Source organism: Triturus cristatus, chromosome 2_1, assembly GCF_964204655.1.
Source record: "Triturus cristatus chromosome 2_1, aTriCri1.1, whole genome shotgun sequence".
Lineage (NCBI taxonomy): Eukaryota > Metazoa > Chordata > Amphibia > Caudata > Salamandridae > Triturus > Triturus cristatus.
Genome location: NC_140581.1, coordinates 86,023,602 through 86,050,900, shown reverse-complemented (window position 1 = coordinate 86,050,900; position 27,299 = coordinate 86,023,602). Strand labels below are relative to the sequence as shown.

Genomic DNA, 27,299 nt, shown 5'->3' with positions numbered 1-27,299 from the left:
AGGGTCACAGACTTCCTCCATACTACATGCAATCCAAGACCTTAAAGTCACTTTGGAGGGCAAGATGGGTTAACTGAAGGTTGATCTGGCCCTGATCAGACACAATTTGTGGAATACTACTCATATGGTCACCAAAGTAGAGAGCAGAATGTCTGAGACCAAAGATGCAATCTAGTCCCATGAGACTCACCTGGTAAATCTACAGCACCTGGTGGGACAAGTAATGACCCGCTCTCAATACGCTGAAGGAAGATCAAGGTGCAGCAACCTGTGCGCCGTGCGCATCCCGGAGGGTGCCGAAGGGACTACTGCCACCATGTTCTTACACAACTGGTTGCTGAGTTGGGTTGCCACAGGTGAGGTGCCAAACTGTTTTATAATCGAGCGGGTCCATAGGACACTGATCACCAAGCCCCCAGTGAGCACACCACATGTCCCGTTCATAGTCCGGGTGCTAAACTATGCTGATTGAGACATCATTCTTAGAGTGGCATGCAAGACAGGATGTCAGACCCGCCAATCTTCTTTCAAGATTTCACTTTAAAGATCCAAACAGCAAAGACGATCCTTTCATGAGGCGAAACAAAAACTAAGGGCCATGGGAGCCACCTATATGCTTCTCTTTTTTTTCAAGGCAAGAAATTCTGCTTTGACACTCCTGAAGCGGTCTGGGACTGGGTATAGGAGCATCCCATAGTGAGCACTAGAGACTCTCCATCATGGAGGGTTGGGATTACGGGCGTGGGTGGTTCTCCTAAAGAATGCTGCACAGCTTTTAGAAGGTGGGTGTGTTGCTGAGACAGGAGAGCCCGGTCTTTGGGACCAGAACGATCCCCAGGCAAGATAACTCTTTGGCCGCAGTGGAAGACTCAGCTACGCTGGCTCCCAATGATGTCACCTCACAGGCCGCACCGGAACATCCGTGATATCAATGTGGGTACGGATTGTTCGTGCCTTTGCAATATTAGATGAAAACGTGTGGTGGTTGTGAACAACTCACAACCTATCCCTCTATCTCTTTTTCTTTATACCTTTCTTATATTTTCCTTTCCCCTTCCTTTTGGGGGTTTGGTTTGGTTTTAGTTGGGGTGGGGGTATGCACGGTAAGGAAAATGCACATCTCTGTTTTTCCCCATTAGCTATGGTCCCTAGACGCACCACAACATGTACTTCCAGTTCACGAAGTATGGGGTGGGAGTTGTGGGAGGGGAAGGTGTTCGGGAATGGTTTATATTTCTTCTTATTTAGTACTGTTAGACACAGACACACGGCAGGCACAGGCGACAGGCACTTAAGGTTCACTGACATGGTTAGCAAATGACAGATACATCAGAATGCATGGCTAGAATATGGCAGCGAGGTGTCCCACGTATACTTACAACCCTATTGTGGAATGTTAACAGCATGCTCATTAACATCAATAGGAGGGAGGTACTCAAGGCAGCCTCAAAGACAGATGCAGATTTTCTAATGCTCCAGGAGATACATATTCTCGGCAACCATTTTTCTTTTTATGGACTGCAGGGGTTATGATCAGGTCTATCACTCAGGTTTCCACCAAGGTTCCTGAAGCATGGCCATCCTGATCCAAAAACGCACAACCTTGGCGGTGTTCAAAGTATGGCATGAAAATCTGTGCTGCTTCGTTGCGGTGACGGGAAATTTCTTTGATTTGTGTCTACACCCTTGCTTTTTACAGCAGGATTCTTAGAAATGGTGGGTGGCCTTATATGTGAGCTCCAGAGGCACCGTAGCTACTGTGAGGGGATTTAATGGGGTGTGTGACCCAGACTTTGATTGCTTCTCTAACCCCTCGATAGCTGGCTGAGGTTTGACGCTCCTATCGGCTTTCTTAAACAACCTGACCCTGGTTGACGTGTGGAGAGCACACCATCCTGGAGAGAGGGCGTACACCTTCTATTCTGGTGCTCAGCGGTCTTTGTCCTGAATAGATACATTTTTTATATACCATTGAGAAAGCCACTAAGTTTTAGATTTACGACTATTAGAGAGAGGCCTCTCGGATCACTCACTGGTGGTAAAGGAACTGGCCTGGGGCCCTCCATGGGCTGTGACATGCTGGCGCCTGAATCGCTTGTGTCTTAAGAATGAGGAGCTTAGAGAGATGTTTAAGCACAGATGCCAACGGTTCCTTGCGGAAAATAAAGGATTGGTGAACTTACAGAGCACGATATGGGAGGACTACAAGGCCACCTTCCGTGGGGATATTATTAGGTATTCCAAGAGCCAAAAAGACCATGCCCTACACAAAGATAAAGATCTTCTCCCCTTTGCTGCCAAAGTCATTGAGAAAGTCATCAACACCCAGCTGGCGCACTTCATAGAAACCATCAACATCTTCGACTCCTCTCAATCCAGATTCCGCCGCAACCACTGCACCGAGACCGCCCTCATTGACGACATCCGCACCCCCCTCGACCATGGACACACTGAAGCCCTCATCTTCCCAGACCTCTCAGCAGCCTTCGAAACTGTCTCCCACTGCACACTAGCCACCAGACTTCGCGACCCCGGCATCCAGGGAACTGCCTTATACTGGATTGGATCTTTCCTCTCAGGCAGAACACAAAGAATAAGACTCCCACCCTTCCTGTCCGAACCTACAAAAATTAGATGCGGAGTACCCCACACTCTTCAATGTCTACATGGCCCCCCTTGCACCATTGTCAGAAAACACGGACTCAACATAGTCTCATACGGCAATGACACCCAGCTCATCCTCTCCCACACCAAGGAACCCGACTTCACCAGGCACAGTTTCCAAGAAGCGATGAAGGACATCGCATCCTGGATGAGCAGCAGCTGCCTGAAGCTCAACTCGGAGAAAACAGAAGTTCTCATCCTCGGATCCACCCCCTCCGCATGGGACAACACCCGGTGGCCCTCTGAAACCCACCCACCCCTACGGTCCACGTTCACAACCTCTGCATCATACTTAACTCTTAATTCACCATGAATCGCCAGATCAACGTCGTGTCCTCCACATGCCTCGACACCCTTCGCTTACTCCGCAAGACCTTCAAATGGCTCCACCCCGACTCCAGGAAGACCGTCATTCACGCACTCATCACCAGCCGATTGGACTACGAAAACGTGCTCTATGCCGGAATCAACAAAACACTCCTCCGCAAACTCCAGACCCTCCAGAACGCAGCAGCCAGACGCGTCCTCGACATTCCACGACATGACCACATCACCCAACACCTCCATTGGCTTCCCATCAAAAAAAGAATAAACTTCAATCTGCTCACACACGCCTACAAAGCCCTCCATAATACCAGACCCCAATACCTCAACAAAAGAACCTCCTTTCACGCCCCCAAGAGAAACCTCCTCTCTGCCGACCTAGCACTAGTCACGGTCCCCCGCATCCACAGGGCCAGAGTGGGTGGCAGATCCTCCTCCTGCATCATGACAAAGACCTGGAACGAACTTCCTCTCCGAATCAGACAAAGCCTGACACTGCACCTATTCAGAAAGGATCTTAAGACCTGGTTCTTCGGATGACCACGGAGCTTTGCGAACCCCCTCACCCCAGTGCCTAGAGATCCTCATGGGTGAGTAGTGTAATAAGGTAAGCCAGACGCTTTATCCTTTGGAAGAGCAACTTTAATTATGAACCCCATACATCGTCTCTCCTACACCAACTGCCTAAGTCTAGAATACACAGTCGACCTGGTTCCACGCTGGAACATAGAACGTGGAACCAGGCAATATCACACTTCTTCCCTCTTACATTTGAAATACAATTTTGTAATGAAATAAACAGCAGGTAACAAAATTGCAGAAAAGGAAAAGATAAAACCCAAACCTTCATCCCCCTCAAATACATAAAGAGAGAGAACACCAAGTGTGAGCTACACATAAAACAATTAATATCTCACAAAATCATGGAGATAATTTGGGCTTTTGCAGACTCTATTACTCTTGTTGCGTAAAGACTCAGGTTTTGAACAAGCAAAATGCAAACCCCCATCAATATTTTCAGCCCGGGAGGTATTTTTTTTAACAAGCCTAACGTGAACAACACGATTATGGTTCCAAATGCGACCATCATCAGTTTTCACAGCATTCTTGAAAAGCTTAACCACAGTCTTTACACTAGTGAATTTGGACCAGTTCTGACACCCCACCGGAGCTTTAACTTTTACCTTATCACCAACCTTGAATTCAATAACTTTGCAGGATCTGCGGGCATCTAAATAGACCTTCCTTTTTTGCTGCTGAGATAGCTCCTTTTCTCTCCAGATACCAATGTCATTGTTCTTCAGACCTTTATCCAGAATCATCCACCCTGGACATAAAAAGGTATTTGAAGACCTTCCTCTGAATAACTCAAAAGGTGTCTTGCCAGTTGAAGAATGTGGTGTAAACCTGTACGCAGATATGCGATTTTGTAACTCAGTCCTCCAGTTAAAACAGTTTACTCTTGCCAACTGAATACTTTCCTTCAAAGTTTTGTTCAGTCTCTCAAGGGCACCTTTAGATTCTGGATGATACAGAGAAATTCTTTTATGTCCAATACCACACTTTATTAAATAATCCTCCTTTTCACCTGAACAGAATTGAGGACCATAATCTGAGCGTAATGAATTTGGAAAACTTTCGCGTTTAAAAATGGAGTCTAAAAACGTAATTATACATTGTGATGTTACGTCCCTGACAGAACTGACTTCAATCCACCGAGAATACAAATCCATCAAAACAATTAAATAAGGAGTTTGTTGCTCACCATGAAGGGGACCAACAATATCAATGGCTACCTCATCCCATGGACACTTGGGTAATTTCCTACATACCATTGGCGGTTGCCTGGGTTTGAGAACTTTGTCACTCAAGGAGCAAGGCACACAATCACGAACAGCACGTTCCACCATAAGATCCAAACCCGGCCACCAAAAATCCTGTCTGATGCGTTCTTTAGTTTTTGAAATACCCATATGACCTTCGTGCGCCATTTTTACAATGCTACACCTTAAACTCTCGGGTGGAACTAATCTCGTACCTCTAGTTAGAATACCCTCAACAATGGCTAACTCATTAGACACCAAAGACCATGGCTTAACAAGACTGTTACTTTTGTCTTGTGACAGCAAATCCATTACCCTCAACAATTCAGGGTCTTTACCTAATTCTTCTTTCCACTCTTCTTCTTTGATCACACCTGAAGTAATGTCACACACCATTAAATCAATGTCTTTATCCTGTTCCACTTCACTAGACAGATCCAAAGAGTCCACAGTGTCCACTAAACGTGAAAGACAGTCAGCAGAAACATTTGTACTACCAGGAATATACTCAAATTTAAAATTATACTCCTGCAGAGAGATGACCCATCTTCTGATCCTTGATGAAATTGAATCTAAACCCTTTTTTTCAAAAAATTCTTTAAGAGGCTTATGATCCGACCTGATTACAACAGAGGTGCCCCACACAAATTTCTTGAATTTGTTGACTGCCCAAAAGATGGCAAGAGCCTCTTTTTCAATAACTGAGTAGTTGAGCTCAGCACCTTTCAAACATCTGGAAGCACAGACAATCAAATCTTCATGACCATTACAAAGACCTGGAACGAACTTCCTCTCCGAATCAGACAAAGCCTGACACTGCACCTATTCAGAAAGGATCTTAAGACCTGGTTCTTCGGATGACCACGGAGCTTTGCGAACCCCCTCACCCCAGTGCCTAGAGATCCTCATGGGTGAGTAGTGTAATAAGGTAAGCCAGACGCTTTATCCTTTGGAAGAGCAACTTTAATTATGAACCCCATACATCGTCTCTCCTACACCAACTGCCTAAGTCTAGAATACACAGTCGACCTGGTTCCACGCTGGAACATAGAACGTGGAACCAGGCAATATCACACTTCTTCCCTCTTACATTTGAAATACAATTTTGTAATGAAATAAACAGCAGGTAACAAAATTGCAGAAAAGGAAAAGATAAAACCCAAACCTTCATCCCCCTCAAATACATAAAGAGAGAGAACACCAAGTGTGAGCTACACATAAAACAATTAATATCTCACAAAATCATGGAGATAATTTGGGCTTTTGCAGACTCTATTACTCTTGCGTAAAGACTCAGGTTTTGAACAAGCAAAATGCAAACCCCCATCAATATTTTCAGCCCCAGAGGTATTTTCTTTAACAAGCCTAACGTGTACAACACGACTATGGTTCCAAATGCGACCATCATCAGTTTTCACAGCATTCTTGAAAAGCTTAACCACAGTCTTTACACTAGTGAATTTGGACCAGTTCTGACACCCCACCGGAGCTTTAACATTTACCTTATCACCAACCTTGAATTCAATAACTTTGCAGGATCTGCGGGCATCTAAATAGACCTTCCTTTTTTTGCTGCTGAGATAGCTCCTTTTCTCTCCAGATACCAATGTCATTGTTCTTCAGACCTTTATCCAGAATCATCCACCCTGGACATAAAAAGGTATTTGAAGACCTTCCTCTGAATAACTCAAAAGGTGTCTTGCCAGTTGAAGAATGTGGTGTAAACCTGTACGCAGATATGCGATTTTGTAACTCAGTCCTCCAGTTTAAACAGTTTACACTTGCCAACTGAATACTTTCCTTCAAAGTTTTGTTCAGTCTCTCAAGGGCACCATTAGATTCTGGATGATACAGAGAAATTCTTTTATGTCCAATACCACACTTTATTAAATAATCCTCCATTTCACCTGAAACTGCCTAAGTCTAGAATACACAGTCGACCTGGTTCCACGCTGGAACATAGAACGTGGAACCACGGGGGTGCTGTTACATTTTGCATTTCCTAGACTGTCACACCAACAAGTGAATCTTCAAAGCTTAACAGAAATTAATAAATAATTAAATAAATAATGTTAAAATTTTCAAATATCTTAAAAGTCTCGTGTTACACTTTCACTGAACCTATCTAAAATATTTTTTCCACGTAGACAGCTTAATGCTCTTATCTTTAAGACTTTCTCCTTGTTCTCTGCACCAATTAGATCAAATCCAACTTTAATTCCAAAAATAAAAAATAAATATACCAGGTGTGCCTGTCACCGTGAAGACAAGCTGTTGTTTTCCTGTATCAATATCTATATTTATATAATTTTTTTTAAATTTATGTCTCCTTAAACAAAAGACTGCAAGCCTTGTGTTTCTCAATAAACTTCCTGCTTCAAAATGGCCACCATCGAAGTAACAAAAACAATTAGCCCTTTTTCTAGAGCTGGTGGGCTTGTTTTCTCCCAGAACTGCAAGCCTTGTGTTTGTCAATAAACTTCCTGCTTCAAAATGGCCACCATCGAAGTAACAAAAACAATTAGCCCTTTTTCTAGAGTTGGTGGGCTTGTTTTCTCCCAGAAGACCCACCTCACTTTTGGTCTTCTTTCTAAAGGAAGTTGCGCACGACCAAGGAGCGTCACGAAGCCTGAAAGCCTGACACGCAAATCGGCCCTTGCGTGTCACGAAATGGTTAAACCTCCGCTACCTCCTGGATGACTTCATCACCATCCTGCGCCTCCCGCTCTCCAGCGCGTCTCGCTCCTCCCACGGACACGGATTGCAGCAGGATACTTCCTTTTCTGTCCTCCTTCGTCTCGTAGCCGAACTCCTCCCGTGAAGAAAAACAGCGTTTCACGAAGCACCGATGTTGGGGTTCATTCACCTGGCCGCCCATACGCACGATCGTCGCCAGTGTAATAAGGTAAGCCAGACGCTTTATCCTTTGGAAGAGCAGCTTTAATTATGAACCCCATCCATCGTCTCTCCTGCACCAACTGCCTAAGTCTAGAATACACAGTCGACCTGGTTCCACGCTGGAATATAGAACGTGGAACCAGGCAATATCACAAGTAGCGTGCTCCAAAAATTCCAGATTGATTGATTGAAAGATATCAAGGAATGACTACTTGACGTAGAGAGCCATGATGTGGCGCTGAGGGAGGAGTCACTCTTGAGAAATTTGTTGCACACGCAAACATTGCTCAGGCAGGGACTCATAGGAGAGGCCTGGAAGGCCACTCAAAGTCAAATTTATAAATGGGGCAACAAGGCTGGCAGGACCTTGCATTGGTTACGCACCCCCAAGATGATCTGTGCCCCCATTGCCGAAGACAGTTCACATCGAGCCCACTGCACACGACTTTGAGTCTTCCTACCAATACCTGTATATCTCTGATCCCTCAAGCCCCCGAGCAGACCTCCATCAATTTGTAGAGGACGTACCAGTACCCCGCCTATCACTGGACTGATAGGGGGAACTGCTTGTGGTGTGATGGCCCAAAGGGTATTTGCCCCATACGTTCTGGAATTGCACTGGACTTTTACACATTTGGAATGGTAAACTAGACTCCTGCAGGAAGTGCTGGGCTGGAGTATACCTAGATCCCAAAAGTATTCTTCTTCATATTACGGATGGCTTAGAGGGTAACAGGTAACAGAGGGCATTGCTTTGGTTAATTCTGATCATCACAAGATGAGATATTGCGTGAGCCTGGAAAGATGCTGAGGCTCCCTCCATCGAGCAGTGAGCCAAGGGCATGGATTTTTTTGCATGGGACTAGAATGCCCAATTTACCTGGCAAGAGAGCGCCCCCAGAAACACAAGAAGATATGGAAAGAATGGGCTGGATACAGGGATATGCAACTGGAGCCATGCCAAACTAGACCATGATCCATTTTTAGAGCTATGCTCTCACATAGCACTGAAGTGCACAACTTACATATTGGGTAGGGGACTTTGGGTTCGAAACATAGCCATATGTTGTATTACTATGTTTTGAACATTGTTGTCTAGATATTCAGTTGCTCTGTTGTAAGAGTGATGCCTTCTCTGGTGCCTGTCCGTTGTAATGCTCTGTACTACTTTTGGGAACAGTTTGATAAAATTAATTTAAAAAAATACATTTTACTATATATATACATAAAGGCAGGAGTTATTCTGCATGTATCCACATGAGGTGGGAGCACCAGAAGAACTATTTGATTATTCTTTGTGCCCAACTACAAGTTGTTGTCCAATTTTGAGATTAGGCATGCACGCTCTGCCCAATTCTTGGAGACACCAGAGGAACTTGCTTTGCACTTTGAAACGCTATTTAGAGGGAGGTCTTTCGACACTTCCTGCTTCTTGAGTGGAAAACCTGGATGCCATAAGTTAGTCACCTGACCCATTGCATTGCCCTATTCCTGCCTCTCTTAGCTGATGCCTTTCTGAAACTCACCTGGCACATAACCCGTGTAGCGGGGCAGTAAACCCAGGTTGGTCGGGTAGATCTTGGCAAGTTCAGGGAGACTCTTGCTGTGCAGTCGGGTCTCGTCCAACCTGTCACCAGCTAACTTCTTGTTCGATGTCATCTTACCAAACTCCACCATGGCATGGTTTGTTATTATGGGATAGCCGGAACCAATCAGGAAGCGAGCACGGGGCACATATCCAGTAAAACCTGCATGTATGACGTAGGGATAAAACACAGGAGTTCATTTAAATAAAAGTTTATACATGGGATCAAAGGCAACTTGTCATTGTTGTCATGATTTTTCAGACCCATCAGCAACTAGTTCACATTATTTCAAATCTGTTTATTTTCTACCGGGGCACATTTTCCCTATCTAGAAGTTCTTCACCTTAAGCACCATCAAATATGGAATTTTTCCTACCCTGGAAACACCTTACCTATCACCTACAGATGTATAAAAAATGGGCTTTTATCATCTTCCCACATCCAGATTTCCATGTGGAAACCCACGTATACATCTGGAAAGGACTGGTTCATAGATGGGCTTTTCCACATGAGTATGTCAGTGTTTAGGATGTGCGTATAGAAGGGATGGAGCTTTTCCAAGGGCGATGGCCATGTAGAATCCTGTGAACGTTCATAGCCCCAATTTTCCGATTATTTACAAATCTTTGAAAGCAGCCACAGAAAAAGCAGCATTGAGTTCTACTCAGCATTCTGGATAAGGTGGTTAGCTCTAAATAATGATTGATGGAAAGAGACTTTAGTTACACTTCATAAATATATCCATAAGCGAGAAAAGAATTTAACATGGGAAAAACTTACTAGATTAAATGGACCAGTTAAGGCTAGAACGAAAAAACTTTCACTGGCTTTCACAATTATTTTTCACCCTACGATGGATTAAGCCCTGGTACTTGGATTTATATGTACCATTCTTTCTAAAACCAGGTTACACTTGCTCCAGTAGATGCATCGGTAAGAGGATTCTAATGCTTTTGATAAACAGTTTAGCGATGGGTGTTTGAAACGTTTTCTCAACTTTCATACCTTGGATCAAAATGGACTTTTATCCTCTTGTGTGGTTCCAAATGGCTTCCTCTTGATTACTACAAATAATTTGGGCTTTTCTCTGACAATCATGAGACATTCTAACTCATCGGACATTGTGTCTCCTTTAAACAGCTCCTTCTCTGTAATTAGTTGACTTAAATGGCACCCACTTTGGCACATGCGTTCTCATCTACATCTGGGGTAATCTAAATCCAAAAAAGCCACACATCTTCCCTCCACTCTTTGCTTCCCCCTGTCTCCCCATCTCTAGCCTCCGCGCCATGCGGATTTAGCTCACCTGAGATGAAGTATTTGTGTGGGCTGTCGTCATCCATGTAGTAAGGGGAGCCTTGGTCGTGGAAGGCGTATGGTGAGGAAAAGGGTTCCGCATCTTTTGCAACTGCAGGGAGAGGGGTCCTGTACTTGGCAGTGAGAAGCTAAAAGGGCAATAAAGGATTTTGGTAATTATCGAGACAAGACCATGGAAATGTTATCTGCACAGACAGAGGCTGAATATACACATACTAAAGTGTACCCTTAGATAACACCCATGCTGTAAATCGCCTGACTGCAGCTTCTGAAAGTGGTGGTCTGTTGTATCATAACTTATCACAATTTGTGCACATAATACAACTTTTTTTCCATTATTATCCAGTTACGAGTCCATAGATTTGCCAAGGCATCCTGGGCATTCAATGCAGCCGTAAAATGCATGCCATATAATTTCTCATTTATCAGCAAAAATAATTTTAGAATTGTTATTTAAATAAAGTGTCATAGATGGTGCAATATGCTTAGAACCCTAGCAACGCACATTTTAAAACCTGACAAGGAATTTAAGAGCCCGTATCTGCTGAAAAATGATCCCTTCAGAAAGGACATGACTACACACGAGTCTGACTGAACTGAATGATGTAGGATTTTCTATCAACTGGGTTAAAAGTCTTCGGCAGGCCCGGTCATGCTACAATACTCTACAATGTCATTCTGTGATCATGCTGATCTGTATCAGAACCCAAATCAACTCGAAATGTACATGAGGCCGATTCACAGAACTAACTTAAGACAAAATCCTAAACTTACTACTTTTGGTATTCACAGAAGTTAGGATTTTGTCTTAAGTTTGGCTTAAGACAAACTTAAGACAGACTTAAGACAGACTTAAGACAAACTTAAGACAGACTTAGACTTAAGACAAACTTAACACAAAATCCTAACTTAAGTCTGTCTTAAATCTGTCCTAAGTTTGTCTTAAGACAAATTTAAGACAAAATCCTAACTTCTGTGAATACCAAAAGTAGTAAGTTTAGGATTTTGTCTTAAGTTAGTTCTGTGAATCGGGTCCATGTTGTTTGGATTCAGGGATGCCTCATCGATTAGCAGTGTTAGTACGTTTTCAATTATCGCCTTAGGTACCACATATTCAATTGTGGATTTGGAATTAGCCATGTGAATGCATGCAAAGTGAGGTCATTTCATTAATAATCAGATTGAAGTAGGGTTCTGGCGGCATAGGATGTAGGTTTGCAAACTGAAAGCACCAAAGTCATTTCTAAAAATAGTTCGGCTGATTTTATAGGTGTTCATTAGACAAAGAATTGAAAACCACACTATTGGTTTTCCTTTTCCTAGCATTATCGATTACACATTGTTCACTATTTCAGTGGTTTGTTTCTGGAGAGTTATACTTTGCCCTAATATTGACAAAGATATACTGAATAGTAGGCTCATTTTGGGCAGAATAGGTGGTTTGAGTATCACGAATAGTGAAATAGCACATTTCTAGCTTTCTTAGTTAGCCCAATACAGTAGAAGTCTTTAGAAGTGTATATTCAGAAGTACATTGTTCAACTAACATTGACATTAGCTGTAGTTTGGTTCTTGTAGAATATGTTTCATCTGATAAAGCGGATCTGTTGAAGGATCAGCCAGTGCCCAAGAGCCAATTAAGGCCAAGGTTCTGGAGAATTGTGGTGTAACTCAACCTTCGAGTAAAATGTTGTCCTAACGACCTACAATCTGTTACCACTGAGGTCTGCTTGTTATCTTCCTTACCCACTGATGGATTGAAATCATCCTTCAGGAGAACCTGGAGTCATGGATCAAGAAAAAACATTCAGAGTAGCGATATCTTCTATGAAGAGCAATGTGTGTTCTTGGACCATGTCCAGGAGATACACTGAGATGTGCTGGTTGAATAACACACGACCAATCATCCACAGGTGGAATTTCACATGCCTCCTGTAGGAAAGTAGGATCTACTTTAATGGTTACCCCCACTTTTTGAATGGTATCAGTGTGTTTTGACCAGGCAACTGTGCTTTCTCCCCTACATTGACATAGTAAGTACTTTGGTAACTCCACAATTAGCTACTCAGGTACTAAGGTGATGGATTTAACCCAGATCTCTTGTCTGGGGTGAATGTTTTGATTTGTTCTGCATTCCGTCCATCAATTGTGTGTCTTTTGCTTTCTCGCCCTAAGTGCGCCAGGTATGCCCAGACGTGGGCACTGGGCTCACTGTGCCACTGGAATCAAGCTATCCTGGCTGAAGAGGGGTGAAAGTCCGAAACCGGTCCTAGGATGCTTGTTTCCGATCCAGAGAGGACCTGGCTTGGCAGTTCGGGCTGGACTCTTCCCATGAGGCACAGGGTCAAGACTGATTTGCATATGGCCAGGACTACACTGGGGTGGCATGGTGAGCAAAAGAATGATGGATTTAACCCAGATCTCTTGACTGGGGGTGAATGTTTTGATTTGTTCTGCATTCCGTCCATCAATTGTGTGTCTTATGGTACTAAGGTACCCAGGGCATAGGTACACCAGGGGTCTCCCATGGGCTGCAGCATGTATTTTGTCACACATGGGATTCCACTTAAACTGTGACTACAGGCCTGCCATTGCAGCTTGTGTGAGTAGGTGCTTGCACATCTCCCGTCAGTTTCCTTATATCTGGGGCCACTACACTTAAAACCTATAAGTCACCCCTCTTCAGTCCCAATAGCAGGCTTGGCTAAAAATATGACCGTGCCCCTACATGAGCAGGATACCCCTACACACCCTGTGGTTGATTCTCTAGGCTTTGTAAGTGTGGTCAGCCATTTTTAAGAAGTATACTGGACATCAGTTATTACGAGATGTCTAAATATATATTAGCTGCACCAGTATCAAAAATGTTGGAATGATACTCCAACCCCAATTCCAGTGTTGGAAGTATAATCCCATGTACTGGGGGTTCCTTAGGGGACCCCCCTGAACTACCAGTAACAGTCTTTCAGGGTCTGCAAGCAAGATAGTCCTGCTGCCGACCACAGACACGATTCTGCCCTCGTGCTGAGAAGCCAAGCTCGAGCAGGGGCAGATAGAACAATAGGTTTCCGGTCACAGGGAGGTGTGACCACCTCCCAGACAGGACTTAGTAGATTGGCTGGGGTGGGGTGCTTGTCAGTGCCACCAAACTGCTTTAAAGAGCACATTTGGTGCCCTCATTGCATACTTCAGTTTGAACTAGTTCAAGAGCCCTTGATTCCAGCGCTGGCTCGAAACTCGACAAAAGACATGGGAGTGTCCTCCTCTCTGTCAAGCCTTTCCTTAGGGTGCTTAGGGGCACCCCTGTGGGTGGGCCCTGAGATTAGTCGTGGGACAAGACTCAACCCTGAAACTACATTGCTCTTCAATGGTCTGAACACTTGGACTTCATTAGACTTTGACTGGAACCAAGACTGAATCAAGGAAGACTCCTGCTGCTTTTGGTCTTGCTGTTCTTCAAGTCTTCTTCGTTGACTTTGTTTGTGCTTCAGCCAGGTTCCTCAGCAGACCTGTGGGCATCAAGGACACCGGAAGAAATCTCCCATTGAGTGAAGGAGTCACTTCCCTGCATCTGCAGGCACCTCAACGAAGCTGACCGGTCTGCTGCTCCTGTAGTCTTATGGACTTTCTAAGGCCCAGCAACACAGGTGGTGGTTTTGCAGCTCCCTAGAGGCCTGACCTGCCTTCTCAACAATTTTGAGGACAGTATCCCTCGTTTGGCCACTGGGACCAAACCCCTGTGCACCCTGTGGACTTGCCATTGCCAAGGTATATTGGCTCTGCACTCAAGAGATCTTCAGGCTACAAGAAGCTTCCGCCTCCAGCACCTCATCCCTCTAAAATCAGCGTCCTCACTGCATCCTCTGCACCATGGACCTCCATCTTTGGTGAGCTGCTCAAGGTCCTCTTACGACTCCTGTTCCTTTAGCCTGTGGGTCCCCCTGATGGTCTTCTCTTGCTTCGGTGTGCTTTCCTGCTTGCTCGGGGCCTGCTCCGACTCTCCTGCATTTGGTAGTCCCTTGGACCTTGTAGGTTCCAACGTTTGCTACTTTCTGTCCTCTAAGCCAGTTGCGGCTACCAAGGCTTGTAGGTGCTCCTGCCAAACACCAACACCTGACGTGGGATGACTTGTGCACGGCTCCTGGTCTTCCTCAGCGTTGCCTGGTCCTCATGGCTGCAGAGACATGATCACCGTTGACTCTTCAGAACCTCTTGACATTGGTGGGCATTGTGTTTCCGTGCTTCTTAGTCACCTCCGGGTGGCATAGACTCTGTCCCCTCTGCTTGCCGGTTCTTCACTTCCAGAATCCACTCTTGGATTCCACTGGACTCCTTCGCCATCTTCTCCAGAGGCATCTTCTTCGAAGTCCCCCATTGCTGCCAACGGCAGGTTCCGACGTCACTTCACCCCTATGCACCCTGCTTCCCTGCTGCAGGTATCCTGGTTCCTGGGGCGTCTACGGGTGGGGTGGCTCTCCAACCTTCTGTCTTCCAAAGGGTTTCTTTGGGGTCCTCTGGGAAGGGTCCTTCTTCTTTAAAACTGCAACTGCAACTACTCCATTAATTTCCATTGGGCATGAGGCTGTGTTTCCACTCTCCACACAGCCTCTATGGGATTGCTGGGTACTTACATAGGGTGGGCCCTTGTATCCCCGGCTTCTCTGGTCCAAGTCCTGTTCTGCTTTGTAATTTGCATTCCACTTTCTTAATATATGGTTTGGGCCCCCCCTGGAGACTGGTGTATATTTATGCTACTTACCTGATTTGTGCAAAGTATTCTTGTGTATTGTGTTGATATCACTGGGTAGAAGATATACCAATGTGTTAGTGATAGTGTGTGTAAAAAATAAGACTTATTTTTATAAGCACTGTGTGGTTTCTTTTAGTCTAATCTCCACTACTAATTAAAGTTGGTAAAACAAGCTGCTGTACACTATTTTATTTTTTATTTTTGTAATGCAGATTTTGTGTTAATTTGTAATCCAGATTTTTTAACCCAGCCATACAACAGATATAATTCATTCTAACATGCAAACAGACAGCATTTACAATAAGATTGCTTCTCACTATAAATGTTTAGCTCCTGTGTGCCCCTTCCGTTGCAGGGATTAAGACTGCCCTGTGCCTCGCGCCCTCCGGGCTGCATCCGGTATTCTGAGTCTGGTTTTTCTTTTCTTTTTACTCAGCCCTTATTATTGCTCTGTGGTTCTTCTGTTTTTTGTCATTGTGCCTTATTGTATTATATTGTGCAGTTTGGTTTTCCATTCATGCTTCCCGCCGCTGCATCGCCCCGTGACACCTCCCCCTGACCGCCCTGCTCCCGCCTCCCCTCCCTCCCCCCTCACCTACATAATGGCGGCCGCTGCGCGTTTGCGCAGCGGACGCACCTAAGTCAAGCCCATCTGCACCCGTCTGCGACCCGACCGCGGCCAGCGCTAGGAACCCTGGATCCCCGGGACCCCACGGATACAACTCCGCCGCACTCCAAGCACTCAACCCCGGAAGACACACCGACTGCGAAAGATCCTCGCCCAACACCACCCATGGAGAGTTCTCATGCAGACTCTGCCGCAGATCCTTCACCATCGACCAAACTACCACAACCACCGAAGGCCTGCCTGAGGCACGCACCGCCGAAACCCTGAGATGCATTCTCCTCAACGTGCACTCCCTGCACCGATATGCCGTAGAGATCTGGGACCTGATCTACACCCTTTTGCACTGTGTGGTTTCTTTTAGTCTAATCTCCACTACTAATTAAAGTTGGTAAAACAAGCTGCCTTACACTATTTTATTTTTTATTTTTGTAATGCAGATTTTGTGTTAATTTGTAATCCAGATTTTTTAACCCAGCCATACAACAGATATAACTCATTCTAACATGCAAACAGACAGCATTTACAATAAGATCGTTTCTCACTATAAATGTTAAGCTCCTGTGTGCCCCTTCCGTTGCAGGGATTAAGACTGCCCTGTGCCTCGCGCCCTCCGGGCTGCATCCGGTATTCTGAGTCTGGTTTTTCTTTTCTTTTTACTCAGCCCTTATTATTGCTCTGTGGTTCTTCTGTTTTTGTCATTGTGCCTTATTGTATTATATTTTTCAGTTTGGTTTTCCCTTCGTGCTTCCCGCCACTGCATCGCCTCGTGACCCCTCCCCCTGACCGCCCTGATCCCACCTCCCCCCTCCCCTACATAATGGCGGCCGCTGCGCGTTTGCGCACCGGACGCACCTAAGGCAAGCCAGTCTGCACCCGTCTGCGACCCGACCGCGGCCAGCGCTAGGAACCCTGGATCCCCGGGACCCCACGGATACAACTCCGCCGCACTCCAAGCACTCAACCCTGGAAGACACACCGACTGCGAAAGATCCTCGCCCAACACCACCCATGGAGAGTTCTCATGCAGACTCTGCCGCAGATCCTTCACCATCGACCAAACTACCACAACCACCGAAGGCCTGCCTGAGGCACGCACCGCCGAAACCCTGAAATGCATTCTCCTCAACGTGCGCTCCCTGCACCGATATGCCGTAGAGATCTGGGACCTGATCTACACCCTTTTGCCCGACGTCTCCTTCTTCACGGAAACCTGGACCAACGCCACCTCCGGCCCCGACATCGCAACAGCCATCCCCGACGGCTACAAGATCCAGAGAAAGGACTGCCCCCACCGCCCAGGAGAAGGACTCGCCACCGCACACAAGACCCCCCTCCAACCTTCCACCTCCAGCACGAGCGACCCCCACTTCAACACAGAACACCTCCACTTCCAGATAAAGACAAGCCCCAGGACCACGCTACGCATCACCCTGATATACAGACTGCCGGGACCTTGCACCCAGTCCGCAACTACCATCGCCGAGCACGCCGCACCCTTCACCTTCAACACCACCACTACACCCAACCCCCCACCGCGCCCGCCACCAAGGAACTGCAGCAAGGTCACAAAGGAACACCTCAACACCACCCTCCTCCAAGACCCCCCCAGCGCCACGACCGACACCAACTCCGCAGCCTTAGAATTTCACTGCTGGATCTCCTGCTGCACCGACAAGCTTGTGCCCCTCCCCCACCTCACCAAACAACGCTCTCTGAAGGCCGCCTGGTTCACTACAGAACTACAAGAAGCCAGACGCTCCTGCAGACGCCTAGAGAACACCTGGCAAAATCTGAAAACCACAGTAGCATGGAACAACCACAGGAGCTCCATGAAGGAATACCACCAGCACATAAGAGACACCAAACGGACCTTCATAAGAGACAAAATCCCAACTAACACAACTAATGCCAAGGAACTATTCAACGTCATCAAGCAGTTCACAAAAACTCCCAAGCGAAGCCACGGACATCACACCTTCCCAGGAACTCTGCGACAAGCTCTGCACCTGAAGATCAAGGACCTCTACGACAACTTCAGCAAACAGAAGCTGGACACCACTCCACCCCCCTACGCCGCCGATAAGCCATCCATCATAAGCTGGAACCCCGCCACCGTCTAACACATCACCGCAACCATGAAGAAAACCCACTCAGGAGCCCCAACGGACCCCTGCCAACTTCACATATTCCACAGGGCCGCTGCCGCCATCTCACCCGAACTAGGACGGACCATCAACACCTCCTTTTTGTCCGGCATCTTCCCTGACGACTGGAAGCAGGCAGAGGTTAAAGCCCTCCTCAAGAAACCAATGGCAGACTCAACTCACCTGAAAATCTACCAGCCCATCTCTCTCCTCCCCTTCCCTGCCAAAGTCACTGAGAGTCTCGTAAACGCCCAACTGACTGCCTTCATCGAAGAGAACTCCAACCTGGACGCCTCCAAGTCTGGATTCCGCTGCACAGCACCGAGACCGCCCTCCTCGCCGCCAAAGGCGACATCCGCATGCTACTCGACCAGGGACACACTGGGGCCCTCATCCTTCTGGACCGCTCCGCAGCCTTCGACACCGTTTCACATCGCACGCTCGCAGCCAGACTTCACAACGCGGGGATACAAGGAGCCGCCCTCGACTGGATCCAATCCTTTCTCTCCGGCCGAACCCAGAGGATCAGACTCCCTCCCTTCCTCTCTGAACCCACCGATATCAACCTGCGGAGTACCCCAAGGATCATCGCTCAGCTCCCGCTCTCCAACATCTACAAGGCCCCCCTTGCCGCCATCATCAGATAGCATGGGCTCAGCATTATATCCTACGCCGACGACACCCAGCCCATCCTCTCACTCACAAAGAATCCCTAAGACACCAGACTCTGTTTCCAGGAAGGAATGAAGAACGTGGCAGCCTGGATGAAGGACCGCTGTTTGAAACTCAACTCAGAGAAGACCAAAGTCCTCATCTTCGGACCCTGCACCTCTGCCTGGGACAACACCTGGTGGCCCTCTGCCCTCGGGAATCCACCCACCCCTACAGACCATGCACGAAGCCTTGGCATCATCGTCAACTCCTCCCTCTCCATGAACTGCCAGATCAACGCCGTTGCCTCCACCAGTTTCAACTGCCTGCGCATCCTCTGCAAGACCTTCAAGTGGATCCCGCCCGACTGCAGAAGGACCGTCACTCACGCGCTCATAACCAGCAGACTGGACTACGGCAAAGCCCTACACACCGGAATCAACAGAACCCTTCTACACAAGCTCCAAATCATCCAGAACGCAACAACCAGACTCTTCCTCGGGACACCGTGTCACGAACTCATGACCCATCATCTACGTGACCTCCACTGGCTCCCCATCGAGAAGAGGGTCACCTTCAAACTCCTCACCCACGCCTACAAATCCCTCAACAACATCGGACTCAAATACCTCAGCGAGAGAATATCCTTCCACGTACCCAAGAGGAACTTCAGCTCCGTCGACCTCGCCCTGGCAGAGGTCCCCTGCATCCGCAGAAACAGAACAGGTGGGAGAGCCTTCTCCTACATCGCAGCCAAGACCTGGAACAAGCTCCCTGTGAACATCAGACGCTACCTGACCCTGCGCACGTTCAGGAAGGACCTCAAGACCTGGCTCCTCGACTGATCTGGAGCTGCTCCCCCCGACCCCCCAACGTTTTGAGACCCTCACGGATGAGTAGCGCGCTTTATAAACCCATGACTTATTGATTGACTGTGATAAGGTTCTATTAGATTCTGAGCATTCACCGTGGTGCAGGTTCTACATGAACAGTTTGCAACCTCTCTTCTCTTCTATTCTCAGATAATGCTGACAATAATTCCTATGTTACTTATGCCATAGAGAATGTTGTGCAAATAAAATAAATCATTTTCACACAACGACTGTCCATCTGGAAATGGTTCTTAGGTGAGCTCAGAAATCTGAAATCAACACACTTAGTGGAGCATCTGTGAGCAAGTCGATACTAACGTTTATTAGAGCTCACTTAGAATCTACAAGTGACTTTTAAATTCCATTCCATGCTTTTATGCTTTTATGCTTATCTTTCTAGATTCTCATATAGACCCACCAAGAAGCAAAAGAATAAGCATGCTGATGCAAGAGGTTTCTGTTGTCTCAACATGAGCTCAGGTATACGACCAGGACAACTGGAGAGAGCCTTAGGTCCCAGCAAGACACCTTATGGTTTTTGGTCTGGGCTGCTCCTAAATTACTAATGGGGTAGTAAGTTGTTACACCATACATAACATGCATAGAATGTTAATAGCATAGTAGCAGAAAGTAGAGCAAAAAGCAAAACAGTTAGAGTCGACCACCCGCTACTCTAGATAGTGAGACACCTACTCCTCTCCTACTTTATCCTACTCGGATGAAAGAATTAGGTAGACCACACAGGACTCCTAACTGCTTCTCCTTATCAGAATAAATGACTGAACAAGACCATACAGCACTCCTATCTGTTTCACCTACTCAGATGACTCAACAGCACTGCTTGCCACTCCTTCCTGTTTCTCCTGCTCAATTGAAAGGAAGCGAGAAAATGAAATTTAATTTTATTTAACTTACAGCATTTCTAAAGCACAAACATTACCCTGTGAGTATCTTGGCACTAAAATGGTCTATATCCACACTCCTAACTGTTTCTCCTGCTCAAACTAAATAACTTGAGGGACACAATCGTCTCCTGCCTTACCATACCCGAATGAAACAAGACCACACCGCACTCCCAGCTGTTTCTCATACTTGGACTCATTAAGACCACTCTGCACTTCTACTTGTTTCTCTTCCTCCTGTTATGAAACTCAACTAGTCCCCAGAACACTTCTTCCTGTTTCTCCTGCACAGATAATCAACAAAACCGTTCAGCACTCTAAGCTGTTTCTCTTGTTCAGCTGAAAGGGCTCACAATGATCAGCAATCACTCCTACCTGTTTGTACTGCAGTTCAAAGGACTAGGATATGCCACACAGCACTACTCCTACCTGGTTCTCTTGCTCAGTTATTAAACCTCGAGACGGCCTCACGCAAATCCTACCTGTATCTCCTGTTCGGATGACCGGACTCACAAAATGACCACACAGCACTCATAGGGCCCGATTCACAAAACTAACTTAAGACAAAATCCTAAACTTACTTTTGGTATTCACAGAAGTTAGGATTTTGACTTATGTTTGTCTTAAGACAAACTTAAGACAGACTTAAGACAGACTTAAGACAGACTTAAGACACACTTAAGACAAACTTAAGACAGACTTAAGACAGACTTAAGTTAGGATTTTGTCTTAAGTCTGTCTTAAGTCTATCTTAAGTTTGTCTTAAGTCTGTCTTAAGTCTGTCTTAAGACTGTCTTAAGTCTGTCTTAAGTTTGTCTTAAGACAAAATCCTAACTTCTGTGAATACCAAAAGTAGTAAGTTTAGGATTTTGTCTTAAGTTAGTTCTGTGAATCGGCCCCTTATATTTGTCTCCTGCTCACTTGAAAAGACTCATTAATCCCACACAACGCTCCCATCTGTTTCTCTTGCTCAGTTGAACGGCTAACAAAGTCCTCACAGCAGTTCTATCTGTTTCTTCTTCTCAGGTCAAAAGGCAGAGAACTCCAGAACTCCTACTAGTTAATCCCGCTCAAAAGATGACTCTGCCAGACCACAGAAGGCACCTACCTGTTTCTCCTGCTGGGTGTGTGGCTCCCGCTTTCCTGACTGCAGAGCATTGGTCAACATCATCTCCTGCTCCTGGGAAGCCATCCTGAGCTGGTCCAGCTCAAAGTCTGTGAGGGCATCCCTGCTGGTCTCCATGTAAGTCTTGGCGAAATAGTTCTGGGATCTGGGGATGAAACCTGAAAGCAGGAACAGTTCCAGCCCATAGGGAGTACAACAGACAATGACACCTTTAGGTCTGTTAACAGGAACCAGAGAGAAGTTAAACATTTGAGCCCTCAATGATTCTTAGAATTGATGTTGAAGGTCAAAAGTGCTTAATATTGAGCATATCACACTGAATTGGGATTGTGTGGGGGCTATTAGGGAGTATTGTGGAGTGGAGCTTCTCTTGCATGCTTAGTAGGCACTGAGAGAGGCACAGCAACAAAGCTGCTCTTTCTCCCTATTGTCCATGCTTTTTAAGTCACTGGAAGGGGAAACAGGTGCTCAAGCAGGTCCCAGGAGTGTTGTGAAAGTCTGTGGCTTAATATACTTTACCCACAGATTGTATGTGAGGGAAATAGTTAGAGAGACAACAAACAAAGCACCAGACTCTGTTGTGAGCACACATGGAGCTGGTTGCATGTGAAAACATACAGTGCCCGATTCACAAAGGTAAATATACACATGTGGATCTACTCATGTGTAGGTCTACTCCAATTTGTAACTCTCCACTCTTTTGCTATTCACTATTTCCACGTGGAAATGAATACCTAGGTGTCCACTTAGCCCCTTGAAAGAGGCAGTGTAGCCTCCTATAGTAAAATGTACAAATGTAAAGTTACTACAGGTAACTTTTCGCCTGCTGGCGGAGATCCCTGCCACCAGGGTGGAGAGCTCTCTTTGGCTAAGTTTAGGTGAACGTAATTAAATCAATAATTTAGAAAAAAGGGATGCATGTGCTCATTGGCAATGGACTACTGTCTCTGTCATGGGTTTAACACAAAGAGCGATGGTGGATAGTGCACTGTGTTTTGTGAATACATAGTTGTAACCAGAGTTTTTGTCTGTGTCACTTGAGCAGAGGCCTACTGGCCCACTTTATGTACAGCTCCGCTTCCAAGCACTTTCCCAGTTCCTAGGGCTGACTCTTAGGTACATGCCGTGCCTGAATATGTGTGTGTGTAGCCTGTGGGGTGCATGCATAGTGTATCTGTGAGTCAACCAGAGTAATGGAGGCATGTGGGATCCACTTTGGATCCCCCCAGGCCTGACCTTTTCACAAGTTCAAGGTGTTATTTTCCCCGACAGCAGAAATGTATTTCTGACATTCGTGTAGCTGGAGGGAGGAGACCTAGGGCCCGATTCACAGAACTAACTTAAGACAAAATCCTAAACTTGCTACCATTTTGGTATTCACAGAAGGCACTTACTCATTTTGGTATTCACAGAAAGCACTTACTCATTTTGGTATTCACAGAAGTTAGGAGTTCTAACTTTAGGACTCCTAAATGCCTTCTGTGAATACCGAAAGCCTTAAAATTAGGATTTTTCTCAGTTTAGGAGTAGTAAAGTTAGGACTCCTAACTTTAGGACTCCTAAATGCCTTCTGTGATTAACAAAAGTCTTAAAGTTAAGATTTTTCTCAGTTTAGGAGTAGAACAGTTAGGACTCCTAACTTTAGGACTTCTAAACTGAGAAAAATCCTAACTTTAAGACTTTCGTTATTCACAGAAGTCATTTAGGAGTCCTAAAGTTAGGACTCTTAACTTCTGTGAATATCGAAATGAGTAAGTGCCTTCTGTGAATACCAAAATGAGTAAGTGCCTTCTGTGAATACCAAAATGGTAGTAAGTTTAAGATTTTGTCTTAAGTTAGTTCTGTGAATCGGGCCCCTAGACACTGAAGTCAGTGGAGAGGAGACAAGGCTACTTATTTAAATAGACCTTTAACTTGGCAGGGATCTGTTGATACTTCTCCCTGAACAATTCCACTTGCGGGATGGTAGGGGTGCGGCCTGGGACTGCACACTCTATTGGGCAAGGTTAGGAGAACCTTTAGGTCATACCTGCCCTTTCGTCTTTCCTTGATTTATTCTTTCAGTTGTCTGATGACAGCTGTGTACAGAAATCTCACACCTCTCTGTGCTGCTGTTATTGGTACTCCTTGGCTGCAAACGACTGTACTGTGAGAAGCATCACTCTACTCAAAGAATGGCTCTGGAGAGCCTGGAGAGGACACTGGGGCTGAGAAGCACCTCAAACTCGTTCTGCAGCTACCGGCAGTGGATGCACTTCTCCTGCCTACTTTTAGTGTATAAAAGTGGGACCTTACTACCCCACTTGGTATTCTAGTTCCAAGTCCTCTATGAACAAGGAAAGAAGTGCTCCGCAGGATACTTAGACGACTGATATGGAACCAGAGCTGGTGTCTGCCTGACAGCCGGCATCGCAGGATTGAGTGCACTTCACTTGATCTGGATCTCTTACTGAAAGCCTTGTGTACCTGCCCTAAAGTGCGTAGAAGCCAGCCTGCCTGTCTGCACAGAGAGGCAAGGGTCCTGGCTACACTGAGGTAAGAGTGTCTGTCCTGTCCAGGAGGTGGAAGGTGTAGCATGTCCTGGTATCTGTGGAGAACCAAAAGAGAAGGACTGAGGAGAGAGATCTGTGGGACCCAGGTCTGCAAGCCGGCAGTCTCACTGCACTGGACACCGGTGGGAACCGCAAAGATTTTCAAGATGATTGGCGAGGTCCAATCAATGCCAGAATAACCGGCCTGTGTGTGGCTGCATCTGCTGAGAAATAATCAGCCTATATATGGCTGCATCTGCTGAGAATAACTGGCCTGTTCCTGGCTGCACCTACTCAAAGTATTCTACCTGTGCATGACTGCTGCTACCTGCCCATGCAGGGTTACATCTAAGTGGTAAACATCGGTTAAAGGATCAACCTGCTGTGACATCCATCGGCAAGAAATTTTTGAGACCACAACTACCCACCGCTGCTTACTTAGAGCCTGCCGGGCACAGTGCCAGTGAAGGCCCAGCAGACACAGTGCGGTGTATGAACGAAGCTGTGAAATGGTGCGTCACCTCCCAGGAGCGAGGGTGCAAGCACGTAGGTGAGAGTGCGCCAGGCAGGTGCATCAATTCAACGAGGACTGATCAACGACGAGTGGTAAGACTAAAAAGCATTTGCAATGCAATTGGTCTTATCTTTGAGACCTTTTACGTTTTTCGCTGTGAAGCACATTATCCTAGGTAAATAGATTCTGGTATTTTACTGACCTCTGCTGGTCGTTTTCTATCAAGACAGTTAAATAGAGGCAGTTGCTAGAAAAAAAAGTAGTCCCTAAGCAAAAGCCTGGGGCAATGCTCCAAATCCCACACAAAGTACTTAGAACAATTATTGCAGACAGTGCAAGCGCTGTCTAGGCTCGACCTAAAAACTGAGACTGAGCGCAATAACTTTAGGAGAGGTAACTGCAACTGAGCCATAATCAGCTAATACATCTTAGCTGAAATGGGGGAACCCAATCTGGATCAAGAGAAATGATTGGGAGAGATAGCAGGTAGCGCACAGCACTGCCTGACAGCGCCCAATGAGGCTAGAAGTGTGCCAAATGTACTTTTGTACGAACGAAAGAAGTTTTCTTTCTTAAAAGAGAAGCACGCGGCAGGATATTCTTTTATTGTGTGATTGTTGAGCTCTGAGGTCGAGCAACCCCACACTACCTCCCTGTAAAGCCTGTGACTCAGGCCCGGTTCTAGCGGGTGGACCGGGTGGGCCAGGCCCACCCAAACATGAGCCTGGCCCACCCAAACAGAAGCTTTGGCCCACGCAGTGAGTGCTTGAAGGCAGGTGCGCAACGGCATTGGGCTCAAACGGCTGTCTGTATGTGCGTGTGCGCCCGGGCTGAGACAGCTTCCCGGGCACACACACACAGACAGTTTTTGAGATTATCGCAGCCGCACCCGAGTTCTTCACAGGTCTTTAAAAGACCATCTACATGTTAAGGAGGCTTTGTTTATTTTTCACCCCTTTATCTCCACATGGCGAAAGGCGACAAATCCTTTCTTTGACAAGGGTAACCGTTGCCAACTGTTCTGCTGCGTGGATATTTCTTTTTCTATGCAGCGCAGGAGAAAAGAAGTTTGTTTATTCCTATTCACCTTTCCGGACCCCTGCAGCTGCTTATCACATCAGGCTGTGACACAAAGTTTGACTCATGGAGTAGTAGGTAAGAGAATGTGTTACTATTTGTTTTTCTTTTATAAATCTGCACAGGCCCAGCAGGACACATACTTCGTGTGCGCTTCATTTAAACAGTTTTTATCATTATCATGGCAGATGCAGGACAACAATAAGACAATACAAAATGCCCAGATAACGCTGGTGATAAATGATCCGCTGGAGAGCAATCATTTGTCTGTTAGTAGGTTTTAAATGTAGATGAACTGTATTTTATGTGGGAGCTCAGTGGGTTACTGCCTTTGTCACAGAGATCCTTGTGTTACTTGCAGTTCAGAAGTTACAATCCTAACATAGGACAGTGACCTATGAACTGTCACCAAAGAGCTGCAGACAAACATGAATGGTATAGTTAGAACTTCACTTTCTTTTTTTGTGATATAGTTAGAACTTCCTCAGGCTTTCATTATTCTAATGTTGCTAAAATGAGTATGTTTGGGCAGATATACATTTTTATCAGTAAAGCTGACCCCCATGGAATTCTCTTTAAATCCTAAGGTTGTGTTTCCCCAGACCAAACCCTCTTAAAATATACTGCCCACCAGTATGGATGACGTGATTCATACACCTTGTAATCCACATTGCTTTTTTGACATTCCCTATAGACTGATTTACATACTTGTATGATTCGTTGTCTCTGTATATTGTCTGTGTGGTGTAAAGTACTGACACACCCTCACTGATATGAGTAGCGCTATACAACAAATGAAATGCATATGAGAGGGGCTACGTAAAGATGAGGGGCACTGTTGGAGGGTGGCAGTGAGGGAATCCGAGGAGGAGCTCATGGGGTGAAGGGGGGAGCTAGGGAGAGATGAGGGGCACTGCTGGAGGGTGGCAGTGAGGTAATCCGAGGAGGAGGTCATGAGGGGGAGGGGCTATGGAGAGATGAGGGGCACTTGTGGCATGAGGCAGTGAGGGAATCTGAGGAGGAGGTCAATGGGGGGGGGCATGGAGGGATGAGGGGCACTGTTGGAAGGTGGTAGTAAAGGTATTTACGGAGAAAGAGGTTATTGGTGTGGCGCCAAAAAAGCTTTTCGCATCAGCGCTAAAGCCGGCCCTGTCATTGCCTTTCTGTTTTTGTTTAATTAATTTGCAGTCGGGTCATAAGGGCTACTGTGGAACATACTTTGAAGTGCCTGCTAATTATATTTACTGCTATATTCAATGTTTCAAGTTTGGAGGTGATTTTACTAACGTTTTTACCGGGAAAAATTAAAGTGGAGCCCGATGGTGTCTGATATGGGGCTGGGGCCCAAGGTCAGCTGTGAGATGAGGTGCACTGGAGAGGAGCAGTGGATAATCAAGCCTGTATGGGAGTGCGCTGCAGAGTCCGGGGTCAGGTGGAGGTACTAATGAAGAGGGATTCTCCCTGAAGACTCGCACAGAGGGAGCCCGAGAAG

The 27,299-nt window shown here is 46.1% G+C and overlaps 1 protein-coding gene across 1 annotated transcript in view; it reads right to left on the bottom strand.

The window, feature by feature from the left end:
- Positions 1 to 27,299, bottom strand: part of CIMIP2B (ciliary microtubule inner protein 2B) — a 147,978-nt gene that overhangs the window by 18,346 nt on the left and 102,333 nt on the right. The window contains exons 3-5 of the mRNA XM_085628111.1: positions 21,668 to 21,843; positions 10,602 to 10,740; positions 9,236 to 9,457 (exon numbers count right to left, since the gene is read on the bottom strand). Of these exons, the coding sequence (XP_085484237.1) occupies positions 9,236 to 9,457; positions 10,602 to 10,740; positions 21,668 to 21,843 (537 nt within the window). The remainder of the gene's footprint in view (positions 1 to 9,235; positions 9,458 to 10,601; positions 10,741 to 21,667; positions 21,844 to 27,299) is intronic.